Source organism: Sprattus sprattus (genome assembly GCF_963457725.1).
Source record: "Sprattus sprattus genome assembly, chromosome: 15".
NCBI classification, from domain to species: domain Eukaryota; kingdom Metazoa; phylum Chordata; class Actinopteri; order Clupeiformes; family Clupeidae; genus Sprattus; species Sprattus sprattus.
In genome coordinates this window covers 18,140,816-18,167,112 of record NC_137913.1, presented here as the reverse complement: position 1 = coordinate 18,167,112, position 26,297 = coordinate 18,140,816, and the positions used below count along the sequence as shown (strand labels likewise).

The following is a 26,297-nucleotide window of genomic DNA, read 5'->3' as shown; positions in this document are numbered from 1 at the left end:
GGGGCAACTGAAAAAGGGCTCCGGGAAGAAAAAATATGTTTTTGACAGGCACACTGGAGCGGAGAGATGCAGGGAGGTTGTGAACCTGGGGCCCAGCAGCCCCGAGTCTGTGACTCCCCAGGGCAGTAATTGGATCCAGTCAGTGAGCCCCCCACTGAGACACCGCAGTGGGGCTGCCATGCCACGCATCACCTCCACACATCCCCCCCCAAACCCGCCACACACACACACACACACACTCACACCACTCTCCAGCGACACACTCCCTCACACGCCACAGGGGAAGAGAAACAGGCCATGGCGGCTGCTCTGCTGAGCTGACAGCCTCTGAGTCCTGATGCATGGAGAAAGGTGGAGATGAGTGAGTGTGTGTGTGGGAGGGGGTGGCACATGTTTCTCTCACAGGAAGAGAGGAGTGTGTGTGTGTGTGTGTGGGGGGGGGGGGGGGGGGGTACAGGAGGGGAGAGGGAGGGAAGCTCGGCTAAAGAGCAGCTCAGAACAAGTGCATTGATGCTCAGTCTCTTCGACAAGGACACAGAGACATGCAGGACAAAAATGGAGTGCCTTGTTCCCTGGTAAGTATGCCAGCACTACGCTCTTTAGTGGTTAGCCAAACTAATTTAGATCGCAGTTAAAACATGCTCTCATTGCTGCTGCAGTCTTTGCAGTGTCAATCAAAGCCATGACCTTGGGATTAATAATGCCCCACTACACACCAGCTGTGCCACAAGCACACACAAATAGTACACGCAGGGCTCATTATCTTACTTGCGCTCAGGAACCTTAAAAGGTCTACTTAGGGGTCTGTGAGGAAGCCTTTAGGCTATTGGTTCAATAGCATCTTTAAAGCTCAAGGCATACTTTTGGCACCGGAAAACTCTCGTTTCTTTTTAAATAAAAAAAGATTACATTTTTTCAGTAGTTAAAAAAGTACTCCTCACTAAACTACTGTGATGTGAATGGCGAAAATGGTTCCATAATGGGTCCAAAATGATATGTTCATATGACGGTTTTAAGCAGAGCCCATAAAGTTTCTTCAATAAGGCTGAGCAAAAAACAACCTTGGAGGTACGGTATTATAAACTTCTCTTTGACATTGAGCATCCACCACAAGGTGTTAGAACTTGGGAACCGAGTGACCTTCACATCTCGGGGCTGACATCATCCTTTTCACCTGCAGCTGGTTTCTCACAGGCTGTCTCTTGTTATCCTTTGTGTTGTCACCTAAGAGCATTAAGCTGCTTCGCAGCACACTGAAGTGGCTGCCTGTGTGAGGCGTGATCAAGCCTATCAGGGTTCTCTCTCTCCATCTCTCTCTTTCTCTCTCTTTCTCCCTCGCATGGGCTCACACTCTCTCTCTCTCCATCTCTCTCTTTCTCTCTCTTTCTCCCTCTCATGGGCTCACACTCTCTCTCTCTCCATCTCTCTCTTTCTCTCTCTTTCTCCCTCTCATGGGCTCACACTCTCTCTCTCTCCATCTCTCTCTTTCTCTCTCTCATGGGCTCACACTCTCTCTTTCTCTCTCTCCATCTCTCTCTTTCTCTCTTTCATGGGCCCACACTCACTCTCTCTCTCTCTCTCTCTTTCTCTCTCCCACATCACAGCACCTAGGAAATCTCCACATGCGTGTAAAAGCATCTCTTACATCCAGATGGCTGCTTTGTGAAGCTCTTCCCCCCACTGAAATTATGACGATGCGCGAGAGAGAATTTCTCCCCTCGCACTCCCCCTCCTTCGTCTTTTTATCTGGGAAGAAACTAACTTGCCAGTGGGAAAATGGTATGATGATAAACACCCACACAGCCTATAATACCCTGGGTTTACACTGCTGCCAAGGACATTTCAGCGACAGATAAAACACAAAAAGCTCTCATCAGGCCTCCGATTCCATCTGGATGACGGTGCTTTATATGCATTGGATTCCAGTGGAGGGGGCGCTTTCGGGGAGGAACTGATAAGATGACTTGGAGAGCGGATGGACTGGCTGGCTGCGCTGCTCTGCACTGGCTAAGGCGAGGTCTGCACAAGCCGGATGGGTTTATCTAACACAGCCTCCCCTCTGACACGGCTGCCCCCTCTTGAAATGCCTCCCTCCTCCAAACAGCTCCCCTCTGTAATACACTGACACACACACACCGACACACACACACACACACACACACACACACACACACACACACACACACACACATTTTCACTCTAACTCACAGTGCAGTGTCCTTAAACCCCAGGTTTTATGCTTAGGTCCCTGACGCACCCTACTGTGAAGACTTACTGGCACAGGGGAGCAAACAAACACAAAAAGCACTGGCACGGATAGAGAGTGATACTGCCCTATTATGCCGAGTGCGCAACAACAGCAATCACATTTGGATTAGTAGGCTGGTCTAATTCGGTGTTGGCTAATGGGCTTACTCCAACAGACATGGGAGATTTTCAGCGGGTGCTTAGCGTTCACTCTGCCTGACAAGCACAGAGCAGTCAATCCCATTATCGGTGCTCACGACATGGCAACGCGGCCTTTAAAAAGCGTCTAAGGGAGTCAGACCTGACAATAGCCTGACCACAGATGTTTCTTCTTCCTCTGATGCATCGGCCAGATGTCACAGCGTTCAGAAAGCCGTGCACTCTTATCGCAGGGACAACCTTCGAAGGAGCACGGTCATGCATCTGGCGTGATTTTCGTGTGATGTTTGTCGAGACTCCACTCCCATGCCAGACGGAGTTAGATGCCCCTATTTTACCTCGAGCATTTACAGCAGGCTTGATGTTTGGAGTAATAACACAACTTCAGCGGTTGTTAGTAAAACTGTGTCGTCCACACCAGACAAGTGAGGCCTTGAACCTTTTCACCCTGTGTGTGTGTGTGTGTGTGTGTGTGTGAAATAACAAAACACCCAGCGGGACAGAGATGGAAGCGAATGAAAGAAGCGGCGCTTACCCGTTTGTTCTTCTTCGAGTACGTCTTCTTCAGCAGTCGCTCCTTAACGCGCTCCTGGTTGCGCTCCTGGTTGCGCTCCAGGCTGGCGGCGTGCTCGTCGAAGACTTTCTCCACCAGGTCGGACGCAACGCTGTTCTCTTTCTCTTCTCGCTGCCTCTTTACCACATGCTTCTCCCACCTCTCTTTCCTGTCTGGCATCTTCAAGGAGCCATTCTTCTTCTGAGGAGAGAGGAGAAAAACAAAGAGGAAGAGAGTGAGGGCCGAGAGACATTAGTGTACTGTGAATGTGTGCAGGGATTAAACGGGCAGAGGGGTTAACGACATTCAGTCAAGAGCAAACCTCTGCTGAGGGAGTTCATTCAGAGCAGATCACTACAACAAGGTCAATTACTCTCGAGCCATCTTTAATCCTGTCAACAGCCACAGCAATAACTGCCTCTGGCTCAAGTGCTTGTGGCAAAAAAAAGAAAAAGGACGCAGCTTGCTGAGTTTCTCCACTTAAGCCCGATGACTAACCTCAGGCAGCAGTGGCCTTCACAAACAGCAGCCTACAGTTTCACATCTGGTACTCGATGAGTCAAGTCTCTCTACAAGACCTGGGCAAGGTGGTTAACCAAAGCATTGGTAGTGTGTGAGGCTTTCCCACTGAGCAACAAGAGGAGGGCTAATATGCTGCCTATAATCCCAAAGGTGCATGTCATGCTCGACTGAGGGTTGAGTTGCCATCACTCCGAACGCCAACACAGAGACGGGGCTGCAGGGCAGGATGGTTGGGTTGACATCTGTTCTCCAACTGCGAACTAATTTTACACCAGTCAGTTTCAGACACCTCATGCAAGAGGCTCCATCTGAATAATCAAATACTTGGCTTTGGGGGGGGGGGGGGGGGTTACCAGATGGCTATCACATTAGCGCTAACAAAACAACACCAATATGCTTAGAAAGGTGCATGAGTCTGGGAATTTCCTCCAGGCTTTGAGCGCTAAATGAAACGTGGATAAACAATGTACCAGTAGTGGAAAGACAGAGAAAGAGAGAGAAGCCCAACTCGACATGAGGAAGGGGGGCAGCGGGTCTCCTTCTGAGGCCCTTTGGTGGGACCTGAAAATTGGTCGTTAGGATGACAAAAGAGCGTTCGCCGCTCACTGGGCTGACCTGACTTTGAATGAGGGCTTTAACAACATTACATTGACACCCACTGGTGGCTGGGAGCAGAGCTCTTCAGCTGCATAGACAGCACATTAATCTCTCCCAGGGCCAGGCGGCTGGGCTGCTTGTCATGCAATTCATTACGGCGGGGGAGACGTTGTTTGAAGTGCCTGAGCGCCAGATAAAGTGCGACAAAATGAAAAACAAAAGGACATGAAACGTGTCGCCAGGTGTCTTCCTCTTCAGATCCGGCAATTGGTGGCAAGCAACATGGCAGCTATCAATATTCATGCTATCTGTTCAAAGACCTCACATTTGCATACTACACACACACACAGACAGACAGACACACACCACCTCCTCTGAGGGATATTAGCAAAAGCATGGGTGGTAAAACACACACTGAATATTTCCTATTGGTTTAACCAGCATCACGCTAATAGCCAAAGCAGAAGCACCTTTGAATCCTCTCAACAGCAGCTCCATCCCAGTTCAAACACAGCCATAAGAACAACGCTCACCCCCCATAACACGGGGCACTTAAAAGAATCATGACACCATCTGGAAAGATTTGGTTTGGTAACACAGGAAAATCAAGGCCATGTGGTGGGAATTATGGGAGGGGAGAAGGAACAGGCCACGGGGCTATGTGCAGAACAAACAGTAAAACCACAGCCTTTTCACCAGCATAATGTCCAGTCGCATGCAAGAAAAAGAAGACGAAGAAGAAGAAGATATAAACAGAGCAGTCACCGTGAGAGAGGGGCTCTGCTGGACTGGAGACGGCCACAGAAGCCACTTCACACGCATGGGTGGCAACAGGAGAAACCCACTCTCAACTGGTCTGGCCTGTGCGTGTTGCTATGGTAACTGAAGCGGGGAGGGCTGAGTGGGAGTGGGAGGGGGTGGAGGTGGGTTGGGGGGGGTGGTGGTTATGGGGAGGGGGGAACGTGCTTTGTTATGCTTCCAGATTGTACCGGAGGGGGAGGAGAGGAGGAGGTTTTTTTTATTTTTTTTTTAAACAAGACAGGGCAAGAGGGAGAGATGGAGAGACATCTGTAACCGCACAGTCATCCCCAGCTTAACCACCAGCATCTGGTCAAGAGGCATGTCCTGAGAGCTGGAGGCAGAGCAGAGCAGAGCAGAGCCCCTGTGGGGAGCCTGAAGCCTTTCAGAAGCGACTGCCACTTCTCCAACCCACGGCCATTTCCAGAGCGCTCCTTTTCACGGAACATGCATAAACCACGAAGCGAAGAGAGAGATCTTTAACGAGCTGGCACTCAAACGGAGCCCTCGGTGCATGCAAGAGACAGAGAAGTCACAGAGAGGGACAAAAAGGGAGAGAAGGGAAAAAGTAGGATAGACTCATGTGTCAGGGTAAGACAGGGGACAGGGAGAGAGAATGATATACAGAGAGGGTGAAAGAGAGGAAGAAAGTGAGCAAGACAGAAAGAAAGAAAGAAAGAGAGGAGAGTCCCTTGCCCTGTGCTGGTTTCTAATACACACCACTGTGTTTCAAGTCCCGGTTCTTTCCATCCACAGTAATTATTTAAGAGGCTCAAAGAGCTCTGCAGGGGATCGTTTCCTCTACATTAGCAAACAGATACGGAAAGGTTAGAGGGCCATCTTTAAACAATGAAAAATGAGGTGTGCAGGATCTGCACCGGCATTGGTGTTCCTGTTGTTATTCCCTGCAGGCAATCTTGTCAGGCACCTATCACTTACATGCCTTTAGAATGTGTACATTTGATCGCCCATACCATAATGTGGTGTGTATGAGGGTGTGCTGCTTTATGTAGCCTACAAGCTATTTTACAATGACAATACATTAACAAAACATACAGCACATGATGTGAAAATGTGTTACTAGCCCTACTTGTTCTCTATTCCTGGCCACGTACAGGGAGATCGGTTGTGGAATGCCTGTTAATACATTTCTCATTTTAATTTCTTTGAGGAATCCTAATAAGACTTCAAATATTGATTGGGTTTAGGATTTATCATTGTATTTCGCATTCCGAACGCCAGTAACCAGTAACAGTAACAGCTTTTTAAATGTACCCCTTGTCCATCAATAGTTGTCAACTTGATCGGCTGTGTCGCTTACTTGCTACTAAGTGAATCCAATGTTGACTGAAAAAGCTATTTCAGTGCCAGGTGAAGACTCTACTGTCTAGGTATCTTGAGTACAGTAGCACCAAGGCAATTATGATCTTGTGACAAATATGTATGAATTACATCAAACCTAATATCTTTGTAATATATAATATCCTTGTAAACCATAACTAGTCATGTAACAATAGCACAAGGAATTTAACTTCTCCTCCTGTTTATAACTAAAATGACAATATGACATCATAAACATCATGTGTATCAGTCACCGGCTCCTCACACACACTGCTCTTAGCGGTGGTGTTTTGGGGTGGGCTGATACCCTGCTGCTGTCCTCTCCTTAGGCCTACCAGTAGTCTCCACGTAAATACAGAGGGCATACCGCATCTTTACCATCCTCCAAGCGTCATGCCAGAACCACCCCCCTAGTGCACACTCCCACCCATATCGCCACCCTCACCTCCCCTCAGCTGGCAGCAACTATGAGAAGCCCAGCAGCACTCGTTTGATCTGCCTTCAGCTCTCTGCCAGGCTGAAGGAGGCGGCCGCTCGCTCACTCACTCACTCACTCCCTCTCTCTCTCCCTCCCTCTCTCCCTCCCCTCTGCCTCACTCCCTTTCTCCCTCTCTCCCTCGCTGGCAGCCCACTTGATTAAACATTTCATCTGCCGCTGTTCCTGTTTGACAGGCAGCCGTCAGCCAAACCTCTTTATGGTGTAAATTATCCTTCGCGGCAGCAGCGATGAGGCTTTGGCAGAGGGGAGGGGGGGGCTGGGGGTAGGGAGAAAAAAAAAGGAGCGAGAGATTTGTTACGCCATTTGAAAAATATTTAGCTTTCCTCACGAGCGCTCGAGGCGTGGATTTATGTGGGAGCTGCACACTGTTCCTGGGCGAATTTGCGACAGGATAAATCACTGTTAAGTGTCGCGCTTTTAAGTTGTATTGATTTAGAGGGGCATTCGACGCAGCGCAAATCATCTGCAGTGTTCTGGCAGTGCCTAATGGTGCTTTCCACGACTACATATACACCTTTAATTAAGGCACAGTGAAAAGATACTTCCTCTAACAAGTCCTCATATTGAGACGCTAGCATATGGGCCTGCCATCTATCAAACTAAATTCTCCCACAGCAGTTAACAAGAGCATGCTTCAGAACTAAATGAGTTAAGATACAATATGAAAAAATGTGTTTATGACTTGAAATGTTTTTACAGTGATACCACACGGCTTCATTATGTTCCTCTCAGCATTATAGCCATCTTGCACGACTATAATCTCATTACTGAGATGTGGGATGAAAGCAGAAATCTGTGCTCAACCTCTTCATAGCACACGCCAGCCACAGGCTCCATTACAACACTTGCATTTCATTCACTCTGAAGAAATTTAACAATATCCCTGTAATATCTTACAAACTACTGAAACCTCTGCTTAGCCTCCATGTTACTATGGATTGTTATCCAATCCAAGGCTTTCTTCGTAAAACTGACAAATCAACAGGAACAGATGAGCAGTTGTAGTCTGCATGCCTCTGTATTGATCCAAGATAGCTGTATTTTTATGTTTCCTTTCCTTTTCCAAGTACTTTCACATACAGGTCATCCCAGGAGAGTTAGTTGCACTATGGAATACCATGTTGCAAATTTGATTACTCATTTCTCAGTATCTTGTTGCTGGCCAGGCACACAGCACAGCTCAACACAAAAGGAGGAATGCCTCCTCTCGGAAATATCTTCTTTCTCTCTCTCTCTCCCTCTCCCTCTCCCTCTCTCCCCCTGACTCACTCCTTCTCCCTAAGCTTCCTGTGCGAAGGGGGCGGAGAAAGGGAAGCAGGGGAGGTTGTTCGGAGTCATTTAAAAAACGTCCACCGACCCCGGCAGCCTGTGCCGGCCTCATTAGGCCCTGGCCCCTGTGAAAGCTCCCCGGGAGTCGGCTGAAGTTCTCCACCACCTTCAAAGCGGGGCTTCCAACGGTGCCTTGCACTTTTGTTTCCCTTTCGCCTCCTTGCACGCCCACCTCGCCTTTAAGCACAGTGCATTACAAGTTACCTGCATTAATTTTTTTTTTCTTTTTCTTCCTCCCTCTTCTCCTCTCTTGCCTGTCGTTTTTAATGGGCATGAGCATGACACCATCTGGCTGAGGCTCACTCGAGGGAGAGGCTCAGGGAGCTCGGTGACAATGGGTGGTGCAGAAAAACAATAAACCACACTCTAAATCTCTTTAACGGCTATGGCAGGAGCCCAGGAGAGAGAGAGAGTGAGAGCGATAGAGAGAGAGAGAGAGAGAGAAGAGGCTGGCTTTCCACAAGCCCTCTTTACATCTCTGCTGTGATCTGACAGAGAAAGAGAGCGAAAGACAGAGAGGAAGAGAGAGAAAGAGAGAATGAGAGAGAGATGGAAAAAACACAAAAGAGTGAAAGAAAAAGTGGGTGAAAGAAATAGACTAGAAGTGGAATGGAAAAGAAAGCCAAAGACCACAGATATTTTAGAAATAAAAGTGAAAGAGAAAAGTAGTCATGGAGTGTAGTTTGGGAGGCCTAAGAAAACGGTAGACATGGACCTTACGGTCTCCAAACATCCAGTAATCCCATCTGGGTTAGACGGATAACTGCAAGACAGATCAGCAGCTAGGACAGCATGAAGGGGCCTGGGAGGTCTATCACCCCGCCACCCACCCCAAGGCCAGTTCACACTCCTGTATCTGTAACAATGACAAGTCCCCTGGTGAGGACTGTGTTTCATCACCGGGCACAGGAGGGAGTTGGAGTGTTACTGTAAGCCTCGAGGGTCAAACACACACACACACACACACACACACACACACACACACACACACCACACCACACCAACACACACACACACACACACACACACACACACTCACAGCACACCAAAACCAACACTAACACCAGGACTCCTGGCTTACGTACGCCCCTCCCCCCTTTTTCCTCTGAGAGAGGCCAATATGGTCTCCGGTCACAAGAAGCTGCCTGCACTTACGTGCGTGTTATTCCACACACACACACACACACACACACACACACACACACACACACACACACACACACACACACAGGAACACACATAAACACACACACACACACACACACACACACAAAAACCCACACACACAGGAACAGAGATATGGCATGGTGTCAGCAACAGATGCACGCCCCCAATGTGGCTCATTCCCCAGACAGCGAGTGCTAACTCATCTTCCCTTGCTGCCACCTCAGTGGCACCTCCTCCTCCTCCTCCTCCTCCTTCAGCCCGACCTGCTTCAGCGAGGCAGTGATTCCCAAAATATCTTCCCATCCAAAAACAAACCGATGTCAATCCTCGATGCCAAGAGATATTTTAACACCATTCATCTAACTTACTTGGGATTAGATGTAATCCCAAAAGTGTATACTAAACAAAGTTTTTAAGTAAATGGTTTACTTTAATGGGTACAAGGCGGATATTATGCACAACCGCTTCAATCATTTGTTTGAATGATATTTGTCCTGTCATCTTTGAATATCCTTTAAAAAAAAAAAAGCTAGTCAGGCTGGCAGGACGTTATTTTAGAGATGTTACACAACTTGGGTGAGTTTTTCTCTTCAGGCAAAACAACACGCCAGTTTAACTGTCCAAACATTCTGCTCTGCAGATGAGAGCCTGACACACTTCCACAGCGCTCCTTGGAAGTGTGCGCTGCCATCCAGCCATGAAGAGGATGAGTGCGGCGGCGAGGAGAGGAGAGGAGAGGAGAGGAGGTGAAGTGAGACAAAAAACAAAACCAAGTGAGCAATGGCAACACGAAGAACAGGGGGGGGGGGGTTCGATACTTTGGGGCTATGTCCGTCACACCCCCACACCTTTTCCTTTCCCTCAACGCTCCCGCCCTCTCTCCCCAAACAGCACTTCCCCTCCTTCTGCCCATCTGCTGCCAACTTGCAGTAGCAGCAGCAGCAGCAAGCATGTGGAGGTGTGCAGCACAGACGACTTCCTGCAGGGGGAAACGACGCCCCCCCCGACCCCCCCCCCCCGCCCCCCGCCCCCCCCCCAACTAGGGAACAGGCTCCTAGCAGTCCTCTTGATCTGCCTCACAGGGCCAGCCAGCACAGTGTCACTTACAGGGCCTTGTCCTAAAAGATCCTGTGTCATTTGTGTGCATCTGACAATAAAAGACTTGTAACTTGTAACTTCTAGGGCTGCACTGACTGCTCCGAGTCAAAGAGATTACCGGAGTGGTATTAGCACAGCCAAGAGGAGAGTTGAGTAAACATTAGTCCTGGAATTGTTATCCTTTTGATAAAAAAAGCGTCCTCTTTAAAAGAGGATAAAGTAGTTTTGAAAGCGCTATGTAAGCAATTCATGCGCAGACAAGCACTTGGAGCATCTGCCAAAGCGCGGTTCACTGTCAGAGTGGATACAGTGTCTCCAAGTCCCCCGACAAGAGAGATACTTTATAGAATGTGGCCTCTCGAGGAAATATGTCACTACAAGCACGGCTTGTTTCTGAGGAAAATAATCTCTTGGGAGATAAGACTTGTGACGCGATCATGCACGCGCGCACATACACACAACCCCCCACCCCCCCCAACTCACACACCCAGTAGCTTTGTTGTGTAATTCATGTGGGAGCCAACCTCCTCCTGCTCTACTCTATCAAGAAGAAACATGTTTTACCCCCCCAAACACACACACACACACACACACACCGTCCCCCACTGTTAGCCCCATGCGTGGCAGCTTCACATGCTCTCTTCAAAACTAACGGCACCGTTAAATTACAGGCATCAGTCAGACATGGGAGAATGTGCAGCCATTTTTAAAGGCAGTCTGTGCAGTTTGTGACCAGACACGTTTTGTCAAATTCAACAAATTGCTCCTCATGGTTCTCGTGTTCATACACAGCCCTGGGTCTTGAAATGGGAAACAAACATAGTGGCTCATAAGCATAAACAATTGTCATAAACAATTCCAACCAATCAACACATTGCCTCAAGAGTATGGAAGGGAAGGGTATCATTTGATTGGCTGTTCAGCTCAAATATCAACAATCCTTTGCCAGAATCACACACTGCACCTTTAATTGTGCATCCAGCAAGCATCCGCTTTGTAAAAAGGTGGGGGGTCCCAGACACGCAGCTGTGCAGCAAGGCCAGAGCAAGGTGCTGTGATTCTGTGTGTGTGGCTGTGCAGTACTACTTTCAGCAGGAACTGAACTCTAAGTGCTGCCTCATGGAGAGACTCACAGATGATCGTGCTAGACCTGGGGGATGACAGCAAGCTGTTTACTTCGTTCCAAATTGTCATTCAATGTCTCAGCTTCCTACATGAAAGTGTGTGTGTGGGGGGGGGGGGGGCGGAAGAGTGGATACAGAGTACACAAACAAGAGTGCCTGTGCCCCTCTTTGCCTCTGTGTCACCGGGAGAAGAGGCAGAGAGGGAGAGAGAGGGAGAGAGAGGGGCATGGAAAGAGACACCAGGGGGGCGTCAGTAGCATGGCAGTCCTGCCTGCGAAATGGGGCTCAGTTTGCCTGGCAGACAACCTATGTGACAAAGATAACGAGACAAACAGTGATCCATCTCCCTCTCAGTGTGTGCCACTTCTTTGTCTGTCGCACAGAAAACGTATGTAAATACACACAAACACACACACACACACACACACACACACATACACACACACACACACACACACACACACATCTCCAGATGAAGGGGGAACAAACATGACAGAGATGAATCTGCACAGTGGGAGGTATCTAAGGTAGCTCGGTATAGCGACGCAATCACAAACAAGTCGCTCTGCATTCCATGCGTGCTTCCCTCCCAGCCCTCTGTCCTGCCTAACCACTGCGACCTTCACCTTTCCACCCAACAGCAGAGAGCAAACCACGCAGTATTCGTAAGAGGGACTAATCAACTAGAGCACTGTATCCACGCAACTACACTCACCCCCATCCACGAAACCCAGACCAGGGCAGTTCCCCTTGAGCCTGTGGGATAGTTTTACTCGAGGGCCGCCACTGGAGGCACTTTTGGACTGTGCAGTACTGAGTGCTCTTTAATCCCCCCTCTTTAACAGGTAGAGAGAGAGAGAGAGAGAGAGAGAGAGAGAGAGGGAGAGAGAGAGCAGTGGAGAGGAATGGAGAGGAGAGCTATCCATTATGGCTGACAAAAGGCCCTGGCAGGAGGCCACTTCACTGCCTCTGGGACCTCTGCATGCTGGAGGAGCAGGCTGGGGGGCAGTGGGTCAATGGTCTCTTTAGCATGGGAGCTTTAGCATGGGAGCCCCAAGCACACACAGGGCTCTGGGGGTATGACTACAGAGCAGCACAGGGGACACGGTTCTGGTGATCCAGAGAGGAAAGATGGATAGCGCATTAGGAAGATAAATCGGTCCATGGCGGTGCTGTGGTGAAAGGACTCCAAAGCACTTGCTCAAAGTGGCAAACACACACTCTTGAATCCTGAATGTTGGAGTAGGAGGGGAAAAAATGAATACAGCAGAATAAAACAATTATCCAAACGGGCTACCTCTACTTCCTGAAAGCCAAAATCCTCTATTAAGTCACACACACACATGCACACGCACACACACACACACACACAAACAAACACACACACACACACACTCACTGTAGGCAAGCAGCTGACAGATGTTGACAAAGAGCACACTCAGGTTCTGCGGTGACTGACAAGGCTCGAAAAAAGCAGAGTGATGCAGCCTGTCCCAGGATTTGAGATTTCCCTGGCAGAGGCTCCCTCTTGTCATTTGTTTACACCCGAACAGGAGTCAGGAAAGAAAATGAATCGTTAACTGGCTCAAGCTACCGGGTAGCCAGATTTTGATGGACAACAACCTTCACCCTGTCACACAGACAAACAACAACAAAGCGGTTTCAAAAAAAGAAAGAAAGACAGCCAGAGCAAACCAAAAAAAATGATGCTGCCTCGTCCAGAGCTTCTCTACTCTCCCGTCTTCACCCATCAAACCTGCTCACAGCAACACATTTTGACCATGTTAATATCGGACATGGAAAAATATCGGTTTTTATTTGTTTGTTTGTTTGCTTTGTTGAGGGGCTGTCAGGTGGACCAGTCACTCACAAATAAACATCCCTTTGCACTACCGGCTCTCTTGTCTCTCTCCCTGCTCTTTGCTTTTGCTCTCTCTCTCTCTCTCGCGCGTGCTCTCACGCAAGCGTCTAGACTGGCCTGGGTGCGCCGCTTCTAATGAGGAGTGATCCACTCGCTTCCCACAGAGGAAGGGCATGTTTATACAGCTCCTGCTCTGAGTCAGCTACCAGAGAAAACACATTACGCAGCCCTCCCCTCCCCTCCCCTCCCCTCCCCCATCCCCCGTCCTCCGTCAACCCCTAGCCCTCATTGCCCGCGCCCCTAACAGCCAAAGCATCAACAGCTCCACAGAGAGATAGAGAGAGAGAGAGAGAGCTGTCACACAGCACGGCTTTGTGTTGAGCAGCTGATGCGTAGGAAGCATCTGAAAAACAAAGAGCGCTCCCCCTGACTTTCTTTTCCGGGGGGGGGGATTAATATATTTGTATACGATATAAACACAACTAGATATATAAATAGATATATACTACATACTGTACAATACATACCATATACATCCACCCAGGCATTTATGTAACAAATGCAGACAAAATGCAGCCAAAATGCAGCCTAACATGTACTGTGTACTGACAATAAAGTGTGAGTGCAATTAAGTTCGGGCCATTTTGCGAAAGCAGGACTATAAATAATTAATACTAGAAACAGCACATAAATAATGCGAACTGGCCTCCTGAAGAGTGCTTGAGCATATAGCACATCACATTCTATTGTGACACATCGCACCGTCTGCCAACAAAAACAAAGGCATTCTGGGACTCTTTAATGTGTTTATGTAACACATTTGTGCAAATGTCAAAACACTGCATTTGACGTGCTGATCAAAGCAGGTGACATTTGGGGGTTGTCTCGGGCCAACTGTTCCCCTGCATGAGAGTCACACGGTTGCTAAGAAAACTCCCTTTAAGGGCATGTCCTGTCATAATCTGGTCGGACAGAAATGAAACATCTGTGTTTGTGCAAATATGCGGTGCTGGTAGGTCCTGGCAGCATTAGCGAGTGGCAATTGCCATCTTCCTTAAGGTGCGTGGCAAACACGTTAACGGAGGTAGCCCGGTGTGGCGTCCGGCTTAAGTGAGCAGCGTTCCCTCGCGGCCTGATTTCCACCCTAGAGTGTGGGGCAGCCGGCGTGCCAGAGCGCCAGCGCCCACCATTGGGTAACAGCCACGGCGTCAAGGATCCCTCCTCTCAGCAGGAGAAGAACGAAGGAAAGTGTGAGAAAGAAATAGAGAGAGAAAGGGGGGGGCGGGGGGGGAGACAGAAAAAAACGCCATTAATTGGATGAACGACGCAGGAGCAGAAACCCAGGCCGCCTGCCAGGTGTCTTCACAGGCCGGAGAGAATGAGGGGAAGAGCACGAGGAGCTCAAAGTTGCACATGGTGGGCGAACCCATGGAGGGAGGGCAACCAATGGAGGGAGGGCGACCCATGGAGGGATAGGTCCTGACAAGAACCCGACGCTGCCTCTCAGGGCTTTATTATGGGCCCGCTGGGCTTAATCCCTCCTCTCAGCATGTGGCCCGGGAGGGGGAACTGGTGGCTCGTGCTGGGCCGCAAGATAATGAGCAAAGAGACGGGACCCAGGGACAGCTCTGGCTCTCTGAGCCGAAGAGAAATGACAGGCCTGCAGAGAGGAGGGCTGCGATGAGGAGAGGATGTCAAGAACGGGGGAAGAGTAGATGGATGTTAAGTGGAGAAAGTGGTAAAAAAAAACAGGCAGAATAAGGAGACAGACAGGAGAGACAGACAGGAGAGAGAGAGTGAGGGAGAGTCAGAGGGAATGAAGAGAAAGCGGGGGTGAAAGAGAGAAAACGGGGACAGGAGGAGATCCTGGCCAAACTGTGCCACAGGATGCTCTGCGGACACAACGGGCCCAAAGACTGATCCATTTCCCTGATAAACAAAACCAGCTGCCACGCTTGCCCCAAAATGGAATCTCTCAAATCCCTCTCTTCAGCCAGGGACAGGATATTAGTTCAACATGACCAACACAACGATAATAAAGAGTGGGACCACTCAAGAAAAAATTATTAAATCTCTTCCCTTGTTGGAAAGAAAGGGAGCGAACATAACTGAGAGCATCCTGGAATTACTATTTTTCGTTAAAGACGAGAGCTTACTAACGCTGTCGCAGCTCTGATGAGGGAAGAAAAGACTTAATTCCGCTGGCAGATGGAACTCTCGAGCTATATTCATTTATTTATACGCTCTCATCTGCTTTCACATGACTCGGGATAGTTCAACAGGCAAACGTGTGATTACACGACGCGTTCATGTCAATAGCCCCATTGTACTGTTAACACAACACGGTGTGTTTGCTATTGAGGTGTTAAGTGTGTTAAAGCGTAAGCATGTCAATGGCGGTGCCCAAGCGAATTTGTCGAATTCATTAAACACAGATGTATACACGTGCGTTACTCCTACAAATTAAATATTTTCCCACACGCATAGTAGACCACACATGTAATACAAATCTGCATTTATAAACAAAATAATCCCACAAATGAAACAACTTCCCACAAACATAATAACTGTTGCCTACCACAAACATAATAACCAATTTTCCATTTATTCCCCATAATATTTTGTTTTTCTGGGTACATTTTTTTCCTTACCTTAAAAGTAATAAGTCCCTAATAAAGTGAAATTCTAACTGTCGAATCTGTAAAAGTAGGCAAATCTTCGTCATGTAACGAAATTTCATAAAGTATATTCTAAGTATACTCCTTAGAATTCATTAAATTCTCAAACTGACTGAGTGCCGAGGTTCTATGTCCAGATTATAGTAAGGGGCAAAACAGCAGTCACCTACTTTTACTGTCAGTTTTCAAATATTTTGTCAATAACTGAACTACCCAACAACTGTAGTAACATGATAAAATTCTACAGCTTAGCCGGAATGCACTAAATGTCTGAATTAATTTTGTCTACTAGTCATACGGAGAGTTTCTTCTGCCATGTGTTGCCATTCTCCACCAGCCTAACTGGTATTGGGGAATCCATCCCTCGTGTGATTGGGGTGTCCGGTTTCACTGGAACGGTCAGTAGTATTCGATTCTTTTAGATTACCAGTACTGGATCATTTTTTGAACCCACACATACATACAGATTTGTGCTACATTTGGGGTTTATAACCTTTGAGGGAAGTAATTAAACACACAAACATTCAACATAAATGCACACACACACGTACACATTTTCTGTTTACACAGAAATGTCAGAAATGGTCCCAAAACAGCCCCTGAGTCAGTGACCAGCATGTTGGTCTAAGTCCAGTTTAGCGAAACCCGGAGAGAGCCCAACCCCAAGCCCATTCTACCCGGCATGCCAAACCCCAGCCCATTCGACCCGGCATGCTCCAAATGAAATGGCAGAGGCCCAGCGAACACAATACTGTACCGACCTCCTGCCACACTGTCTTTTCGATCAACATGGGCGGCCAGCGGTTTGATTTCCCATGCACAACCCGTCCACACACACACACACACACACACACACACACACACACACACACACACACCCAGTAACTCACAACCAAATCAGAGCAGGGTGGCTACTCCAATCGCTAGTGCTGCCAGCATTTCTGCTCTGTAGTTGGCAGCCAATTATGCATGCATTAAACAGACATCCATCAAACTGTTACTCAGTCACTGTCCTTTTTAATGTTTTCATGGCGTTGGCACCAAATGAGGGCTTGTGCTGCCAGAGTAGAGTATGGCTGCCCAAATGCTGTGGAATGGACTGGCAACCACTGGGTTTCACACAACAAAATTACACAGTAAACTCAACAGACAAATATTTGCCCTCAGATGTCTAAACTGAACGAATACGTTTCCCAGCTAAATTGCCTGTATATGTAGCAACACACACTCACACACACATTCAGAGAACCAAACCACACTCTCTGGCTGTCTGTCTCTGTTTGTGCATGTTTGTGCATTTGTGTGTGTGTGTGGTCTATGTGTGTGTGTGTGTGTGTGTGTGTGTGTGTGTGTGTGTGTGTGTGTGTGTGCGTATGTGTGTGTGTGTGTGTGTGTGTGTGTGTGTGCGTGTGTGTGTGTGTGCGTATGTGTGTGCGTATGTGTGTGTGTGTGTGTGTGTGTGTGTGTGTGCGTATGTGTGTGCGTATGTGTGTGTGTGTGTGTGTGTGTGTGTGTGTGTGTGTGTGTTACCCACAAACCACACCATGCATTGAACAGTAATGGCAGAGGAAATGATGAATACATTAATCACTATACTGCATTTAACACTGAATGAGGTGGGTTAAGTGCTTTCAAACTACCCCCCATCATGTGGTCTCAATGAGATCTGGGAGCCAGGTTAATGTAAGAAGGATATTACATTTTTAAGAGAGCCAACTCAAGACAGCCGCCTTCAATATGCAAGTGGCTATAACCATGATGAGAACATCCTCTTCCGCAGAATGTAATGAAATATCCCCTTGAATGTTCTACACAACACACACACACACACACACACACACACACACACACACACACACACACACACACACACACACACACAGACACAGACACAGACACAGACTCTCTTTCGTTCCAGGGTCAATTCAAATTCACATCAACAGAAACCTTTCCAGAAACATTCCTCTGGTTCCTTAGCTATCTGCGGTGTCTATTCTATAGCCATCCCCATATGAATCCCCTGGCTCTGCTGTGAAATAAACTGTGGTCAAACTGTCACACTCTCATTCCTGTTTGTATAGCAGCAAAAGTCCTCTGCCACAACTGATGTGTTTCCATTTTTCCCACAAGCTGGAAACTAAGCGTCCTAATCTGAGCGTCACAGCCATCTCCTCTCCTCCAGCTCTTTATTAGAGAGACAGGCTAAAGCACCCCTGTCATCCAGATCGGTGGAAAACTGGCAAACTAGAAAAACACTGGCGGCTGCTCCCAAACCCTGAAAATGAAAAGATCAAGAAAATGCCTCGCTGCTTCTTGACTGAGATGGTCTGCAATGTGAACTCTGCCATTTGTGTCTGGCATTCTGTTTGTGCAATGAAAAATACAACGTGCCATGTTCTCTCAGTAATTATATATAATAACGAAGAAGATCCAAAATATTGAGCTATTCAGAGCTAATGAGCTAATGAGATGCTATTTTTCAGGGTGTATACTGTCTCCTAATGCTGGCATTTAAAAATGCACCTTTTTTCTTGTGATACCAAACAAATCAAACAAATATAGCTTGACAGATCGCAATTCGAGGGAGAAACGTCAGAAATATATTTGGTATATTTAAGATAAAAGGGGATAACTGCAAAACACATGTGTATCCTTTGTTATCCCTTCTGACAGTAAAGAGAATATGAAACATGTGTGATATGTCCGCTAACTCTAACGGACATTAGCAAAACATGTTCAAATAAAAAGCCAGCAATACCAACTGTCACTAAGGACACACAACTAAGCACCTGGATAGCAAAGAAGCCATTCAAAGGCCTTACTCTTCTGCTTATGAGCACATTACACTGAGAAAGAGCCAATCTCACCTGTAGCAGAGTTGTGTATTTTTACAGACTTCTGCAGAGCTGAGGTGAATACACCACCTATTCACAAGAGAAAACCCTGACCTTCATAATGTGTGTTACTAGTCTATCTATTTGACATTGCATCATTGTTAAAAGCTGGTATGTCAAATACCTCTGTCTAACATCTTGCTGGCTGGCCTAGTCAATTGTATGTGGCTATGGAAAAAAAAAGCCCATTATTATAACACAATAGACCATTCTGGGAGCAACTCATCCTAGAGTCACAACATTCGCTAACATAGTAAAAATATGAGTCATTCAAATTGAATGGCGTCATTACATACAATGTCCCGGACCATTCATCAGAAGCACTCACTGGACTGCTCATACTGCCTGGAGAGCCAAAATACAAGAATAAGCAAGGTGACGAATCAAGGGAGAGTAAAATGCACAAATCCCACAGCTCGCTTGTTTTTCTTTGGTCTGCCTTCCTTAACAACAAACCCCAGCGTAGTAGTGCCCGTCCTTTGAGGCTTCGCTTAGCTCCAAACAGCTGACATTACAATGACATTTTACTGAATCATAACAGAGCCTCTGGCTGCCCTCACAATGAACTCCGCTCTCAACCCCCTGGCGTCCTCCTGATGGGAACAGACCTGTGCTGAGGCGCGTGCTAGGCTAGTACACGGCTAACTCAGGCCTTGCCATCGCTGCTGTGTGTCAGCACAGCACCCAATGACGTCAAGGATGAAAATTCATGGAATACACGCACATGTAGCAAAATGGCCACAAATCTCAAAGGACACATCAGGGGCAAGGAAGCGCAATCTGTGAAAGATGCAGAGATGCTCAGGAGTGCCTCAGGGCACGTGAGCTCCTATTCATTTAGTGGATTAATGGAGAAGCCCCAAGGGAGGTCAACACTTCCCCTGACCTTGACAGTATCACCAGGCATAGGACAGGGGAGGAAGCAGCTCTCATCTGTCATCCATGTAGTATAAGCTGTGAATACATGCCCAGGAATTATGTATTAATATACGCACAAAACATACAAAACCATTACGATAAGACAGAACCTTACAACTTACAAGTGTTTTTAAAAAGGCCTATGACAGCTTTAGACTGTTTCTGTAAAACTACAGAATAGGCCTGGGATAGAAAGAAAATAAGAACCATGTTGCAACTTTGATATCGACTGAATAAAAGCAAGAATTAATATACGCACAAAACATACAAAACCATTACGATAAGACAGAACCTCCTTCAAAAGAGGCAGGCAAATCTCCAAACAATATGGACCCACACTAGAAATAATAGCGTTATTAAAGCCAAAGTCTTGAACTGCATTACTATCCCTTTATTCCAAGCTAGACAACAGTGTCAAGTGCAGTGGAAATGTACATATCCTTGTCTCTTAAACCCATTTATGTCTCCCATTTCATGTGTTCAAGCCTTTGCAATCTGATCATCGCTTTCAGGGAAAGCAATGCACTCTACAGCATACAGTCCATAACTTATGTAATTCCTTTTCCAGGCCTCAGCACTTACAATTTTAACATTACAGCCGAGACAGATTCTTAGGGGAGAGATGAACTTTTGCCTGACAGTTGTGAGACTGCCATGTCCACAAGGGTCAAACATCTTACCCATAACAGAGCTCCTTCACTCACCAGTGGGTTCCTGCACTCAGTCACAAATTAAGCCATTTTGCCATTCTATTTACAGTCTAACTTCATGGAAAGAAATAGACTAAGAAGTATAGTGGACTACCTTATTTACATTGAACATATTTGGAATTGTACATCAAGGCTTCTGTTGTCTACTGTTTAGCTGTCCAAAGCAGCTGCTATAGACAGGTGAGCAGCCTGCAAACATCACCTTGATTACTCCGGTCTCTAGCTGAACAATAACAACAGAGGAAGCGCAACCACTTTTATTGAGGAGTTCAACCACTGTTATTATCATGAAGGGCAGGGCACCTGAAATGTTCATTGCAGGATGCTCATGTCAACTCCTTCTAATTCAACCTGAGTCTGCCTCAGGTCGGTAGCTCTAAAAACCAAGTCAAGTTCAAAGTCCCCACCCCAAAAAAAGATTTGTCCATTCTACCAAGTAATGTCCTGAAACAAGCACAATGCTATGAAGTTACCCTTTTAAACAATGTGGTAAATTTATCAGTGGTTGTAAATGCTGGCTAATGTTATGTTGATGGTTAATTTGATGTTGGCCAATTTATCTCATACTAGGAAGCTCATAATACTACTTTGCACACTATCAATATTTCAAACAGAATAGAGAAGGAATAGCCTAAATCATATTGAAGACTAAGAGCTAACGTTCAGCCATATTAGACAAAACGTTTTGTCCTTCCAGCTCTCAACATGAGCTATTGAAGTCTCAAGTACATGAGCAAGTAAAAGACAAATGGCAAGCAAACTGGAGTGGGCTGCAGTAGCTTATTAGCTACATGACTGAAGTGTGCACACTCCATAGGATCATAGTACAAATAAAAACTACAGTAAAGCCCAAACAACACATTGAACTACATATCTAAATACTGCCGTTAGGCATTTATCGTTCATGACAGTAGAACCATTGAAGAACTCATAGGCCTCACATTATCTGACAGAGAAATTGCTTCTCCTCTGGTGATTTGAAGCAGCAGCATGAAAGAATTGAAAGGAAGTGGTTATGTTGTCGAGCCAAGCCGAGGTTAGAGTGGCGGCATGATGAATTGCATTATGTTTTATGCACTGTGAATCTGTTCCTATTGACCATATTAAAACAAGTCACTACAACTAGGATTAAATGTGACAATAATAAAACTGTGGTAACCTGCAATTTAAAATATGAAAATGCGGTCTGCCAAGTCATTAACCTATATAGCCCGATCCTGTCTCAAGACGTTGTTACGTTTGGTATAGATTAAGCTATAAACAAAGGTTTAAGGTGACTGGAGACATTATGTTTAATTTGGAAGGCGTAATTATGTTATTTTACATACTTCTGGTCATCTTGTAGCCAGCCAGTCTCAACTGAAACCACAGCAACAACAGCAGCTAGATTTGGCCCAGAATGCAAAGCTCTCTGACTGGAAGACCAATCTGGGACTGCAGATGTCACTTGAATGTGTTCTTTGTGTGGAGAACTATAGTTCCTTTGTATAAATCATTACTGCATGCATGTTAAATGACTGTGGTAACACTGTTGGGGTACACTTCACCAAAAAATGTAAAACAGTTTAAAATAATAATGTAAAAATGTATTAAATACCAAGAAAGAACTTCTTTAATATCAGAATATTGCCATTATCTGTGTTTCATGTGAGTGGAATGAATACCAAAAGGAAGATCGTGCCATAGAAATGAGAAATATGTGCCCAGTGTCTCTAGGGAGAGGCTAGTTGGGGAATCCCGCTCTGTGTTTGTGTGTTTTCAACTGAAAAGATTCAGGGCTTTTTGTTGACTGCTTGTTTACTGGTCTATCACACACATAAAATGAGCACTGACAACACTGATTAATAGTGTTGAAAATGAGCACAAATGATCTTGGCCACTTCTGAAATCATTTATCATTCCTCCACAGCCTGAGCAGGACAACATAGTGTACAGATGTACAGATTAATTGTCTTACTGTGCAGAGGGGAAAAAATTACAAAACAACCCCTAAACCTTGAAGCTTCATAGGTGACATTCACAACTTCTTATGTTAATGTGAATACACTGTATTATGTCAAGGGAACCATTTTTCCCCCCTATATCAGAGGTACTAAGGGTTTCCTCTAAGCTGGTTCTCTATTCCAACTCCCCCTCAGACACTTGGGACACAGGGATTACCATCAGAAGGGATAGAGGCGAGTATATCCACACTGTGAAGAGCTATCAATAACAAGCAAGACCACCAGAGCTGATTGCTGGTGCAACATCAACAAATATCTTTACGGTTCAGAGGGAAAATGTCGATAGCAATTTCTGACACTAATGACTTCACGGATGTGTGATGTAGTGGCATCATATTCGAGATTCAGTAAACATTATTCTCTCTGATTACATGTCGTCTCATTCAAATTGCCACATACATTGTGGAGCTATTCTTGTAATTAAAGGCCACTCAACAAAAGCAGAACTTGAAAGCCCTTCAGCTGTGGAAATGCTCACCAAATGTGCTTACAAGGCTGATGTTATCTATCAACCCAGCTCTTGCATGTTTCAACAAGGAACTACACAGAAACTGGGAACACGCTCAAAGCACAGTGGCAACATTGAAACACCTCAGAGAGAAACAAGCAAACAGACAAAAAGCCAGCTGGTAACAAATGGAACAAGGTCTGCTCAGACTTTTTTTCTAATTTACCTTAGTGCATTTTTCTACATGTCTGTTTAAAAACAAGACAACCAATTCAGACCACACAGAATTTAGTAAACAACTTCAGCTGGACAACCATAAAGAACATTTAGTCAATATTATGTCTTTAGATAGCCTGACTGAATTAACCACAACAGAAAAAGCTTTATTCATCCACCTTTTTCACAACATAAGTTTTAATCGGCACAGACATAACTTCATGTGTTAAGTTAGGTTAAACTTGTTTATGCTACATTTCTGTATGTATTATCTGTACTATTAGCCTTTATATCACTTTGGTACAGCTAGCAGCTTGGTCTTTAAAGTTCGAAAGTGCCTCGTTGGAGGTAATAAAACATAATTACAGTGCTGCCAAAAGGAACTGGCACAAGATCATCCAGTCTTGGCAATTTAGACAGTAGCTTAATGTGATTAATTGGGAGACTTCTCTTCCAATTTCAGACAGGAACTCTGCCTGTCAAATAGCAGTCATGTGGCAAGACTGAATAACAGGCTATGGCAGCTCTTTTCCTAATGGACCCCCTGTGAGGAGAGCATCTGTACCTGAAGGAACCAAGTTTTTCTGTCGTACCTTTTTTCAAAGAAATATCACATAAAGCATATGACACAATCATTAAATTACAAATCAACATGCCTGTGTTTTCATTTTGAAAGGCATTTCATTTGCAAATGCTGATGCAGAATTAGTGCTCTCATTCAATCAACTCATTTCGTCATTAGTATACAGTCATTAAATTGTCAGAATGTTGTTATTAAAATGTTAAGTAATAGAAATATGAATAGCAACTCAGAGGGCGGATGAATTTCAAAACATGCAGCCACGAGCGATTTAGAGCCATTTTCAATTGGTGAGAATACCCTGCAGTATTACAGTGAAGCTTTCCTGCACTTCAGCTGATGCCTAACCTGCTTAACTACAGCAAACTTAATTTTTATGTGTATCAATACCACACTCGTCAGCAAAGCAGCAAAGACATATTTCTATAATTACGGCAAGTCTAAAAGAAACTCCAGATGTTTCAAGCATAATGGATGTCGACAAACATGTCAGATAACTTCTTGAGATATTAAGAGGGATGCATATTTGAACACTTTTGATTAAAAAAAAATGGAATTCACATCTGGCACAGACAAGCAAACAGAGGTACTATATGTGTGCAGAAAAATCATTGCAAATGCGCATAGCTCTTCCTAGCATACTTTAACACATTTACATTGAGTTTTGCGAGCATCTTGGATGGTGTCAGCCACACAAACACAACAGCACAAACCATTCACTTCAGTAAAATCATATCAGCAAATATGTGTTATTCTAATCTGGATATCCACATTAAAGACATAAGAAGATGACAGAAATATTAACCTCAATTTCCTGTCTTGTATCCTCACCTGATTTCTCGCTAGCATTTACCCTGCTGAGTAAAGTCTTGCCTTCCCTCAACTGTCATACATCCAGCTCATCTGCCCCAGATTAATGCAAGATAGAGACCAAAGCTGCTTTTGCAAAATACAGCAAGGGGAAGTGAAACCTTTCAAATAAAGGGGAAATGCACACAGTTCAGAAGTAGTCATTTCAGACGCCCAAGTCCAAAAGGGCTGGCCTTTAATTTCTTCTGACATTGATTTTTATATTACATTTGAGGTATTTCTTAATACTTGTGACTCTCTGGAAGCAAACAAAAGACAGCCGACACAGCCACAGCTATAGTTTAGGTTTTTCTGAGCTACGCTGCAACATGTGGTTGTTAGCTTTGCCGTTAACTAAAATTGCCAGTTGGGGATGCTTGTCACATTCTGTTCGGGGGTTGGTTGTCCCTGTTCTCTCAAGCCGAAAAAAAAACCTAAGGCATCAACAAAGGCAACCAAAATAAGGAAGGGGCAGGAGATAGTCATCCTCAGATGAAGATGAATGTTTCTGCCTGGTGTGTGTGGAGCGCTTCTCAAACAGCAGCACCGGGGAGGCATGGCTGCAGTGCATCCTGTGCAAGCAGTGGGAACACAAGGACAGCACAGTGACAGTGTATTTCTGAATGTGGTAGTGACTGACATAAGGATGAGTTGACAATTGTTGTTCTTTGCATTGTTCTTTATATTGTTATATAAGGATAAAAATGCACTTATACGAATGATTTTTCCTGTTTATGTTTTCTCAATGCAGGAGATATCTAAGGTTGATACATTTCATTTATTTTAAAAAATTGTAATGCAACTGTACCCCGATGTTACCTGTACCTGATACATTAATGGGTTTCGTATGTGAAAGAGGCTTGAGTAGGCCTTTGAGGCCAAGGTGTGCTGGTCATCGCGGGGAAATAAGACACAGTTACACAAAGTCTTCCACCCTTGGGTGGTTTTCATATGGGGATATGCGGCTTCACTAACGCTTCCTGAAAGCAGCTCTCAGTTCCCTACTCTTGAGCTGACTAATGACATGTGTACAAGGGCACCCTCGTCTGAGGTTAACAGATTCCATTTCCTCCCAATCTCACCCATGTACAAAAACATACACAAACACGAGGCCAGAAACCTTCAAGTATAAATCCAACCTTATAAGGATATCAAGTGTTTGAAGGGGTTTGGAAGCTCACATCTTGTACTGAAAAACATGGCTTTGCAACATTGGTGTAGAGGTTTGAGCAGGGGTTTGGGCTGTGTGTTGGACAAGATATGCAGAAAACAGAAAGGACCTGGAACATAACCAGTGTCTTGTTTGATAGTTTGATATATGCACCGCACTGAGCCAAATATTCCAATCATGTCTCTGGAAGCAACAAAGCCATTAGTCACACGCTATACACGGACCTCACAGCAGATCAATTTTGTCATCATAATCCTCCCCACTCAAGCCAAAACTGCCGATGCAACAGTGTCACATAAAGATGCTACCTTGTCGAGTTCGTCAACCCAAATGTGCAACTGATATTTATAATTATTATACGGCTCTTCAGAACGTTCCAAAAAGCCCCGTTGATTTGAATGGGCCATCCCCAACGTTCGCAGGTACTTATTTTCATATAATGACCTGCATATAATGACCGCTGTGCTGTCAATGGCAACGGGTTTTGTGCTTCTGCTATAGGTCTTTCGTATCATTCCGAAAGTATTGAGTCCGG

At 45.7% G+C, this 26,297-nt stretch overlaps 1 protein-coding gene across 8 annotated transcripts in view; it reads right to left on the bottom strand.

Annotated features, from left to right (window-relative positions):
* Positions 1–26,297, bottom strand: part of fbrsl1 (fibrosin-like 1) — a 229,017-nt gene that overhangs the window by 172,692 nt on the left and 30,028 nt on the right. For all 8 annotated transcript variants that reach the window (XM_080852790.1, XM_080852788.1, XM_080852784.1 and 5 more), the window contains exon 2: positions 2,942–3,160. In XM_080852790.1, the coding sequence (XP_080708916.1) occupies positions 2,942–3,160 (219 nt within the window). The remainder of the gene's footprint in view (positions 1–2,941; positions 3,161–26,297) is intronic.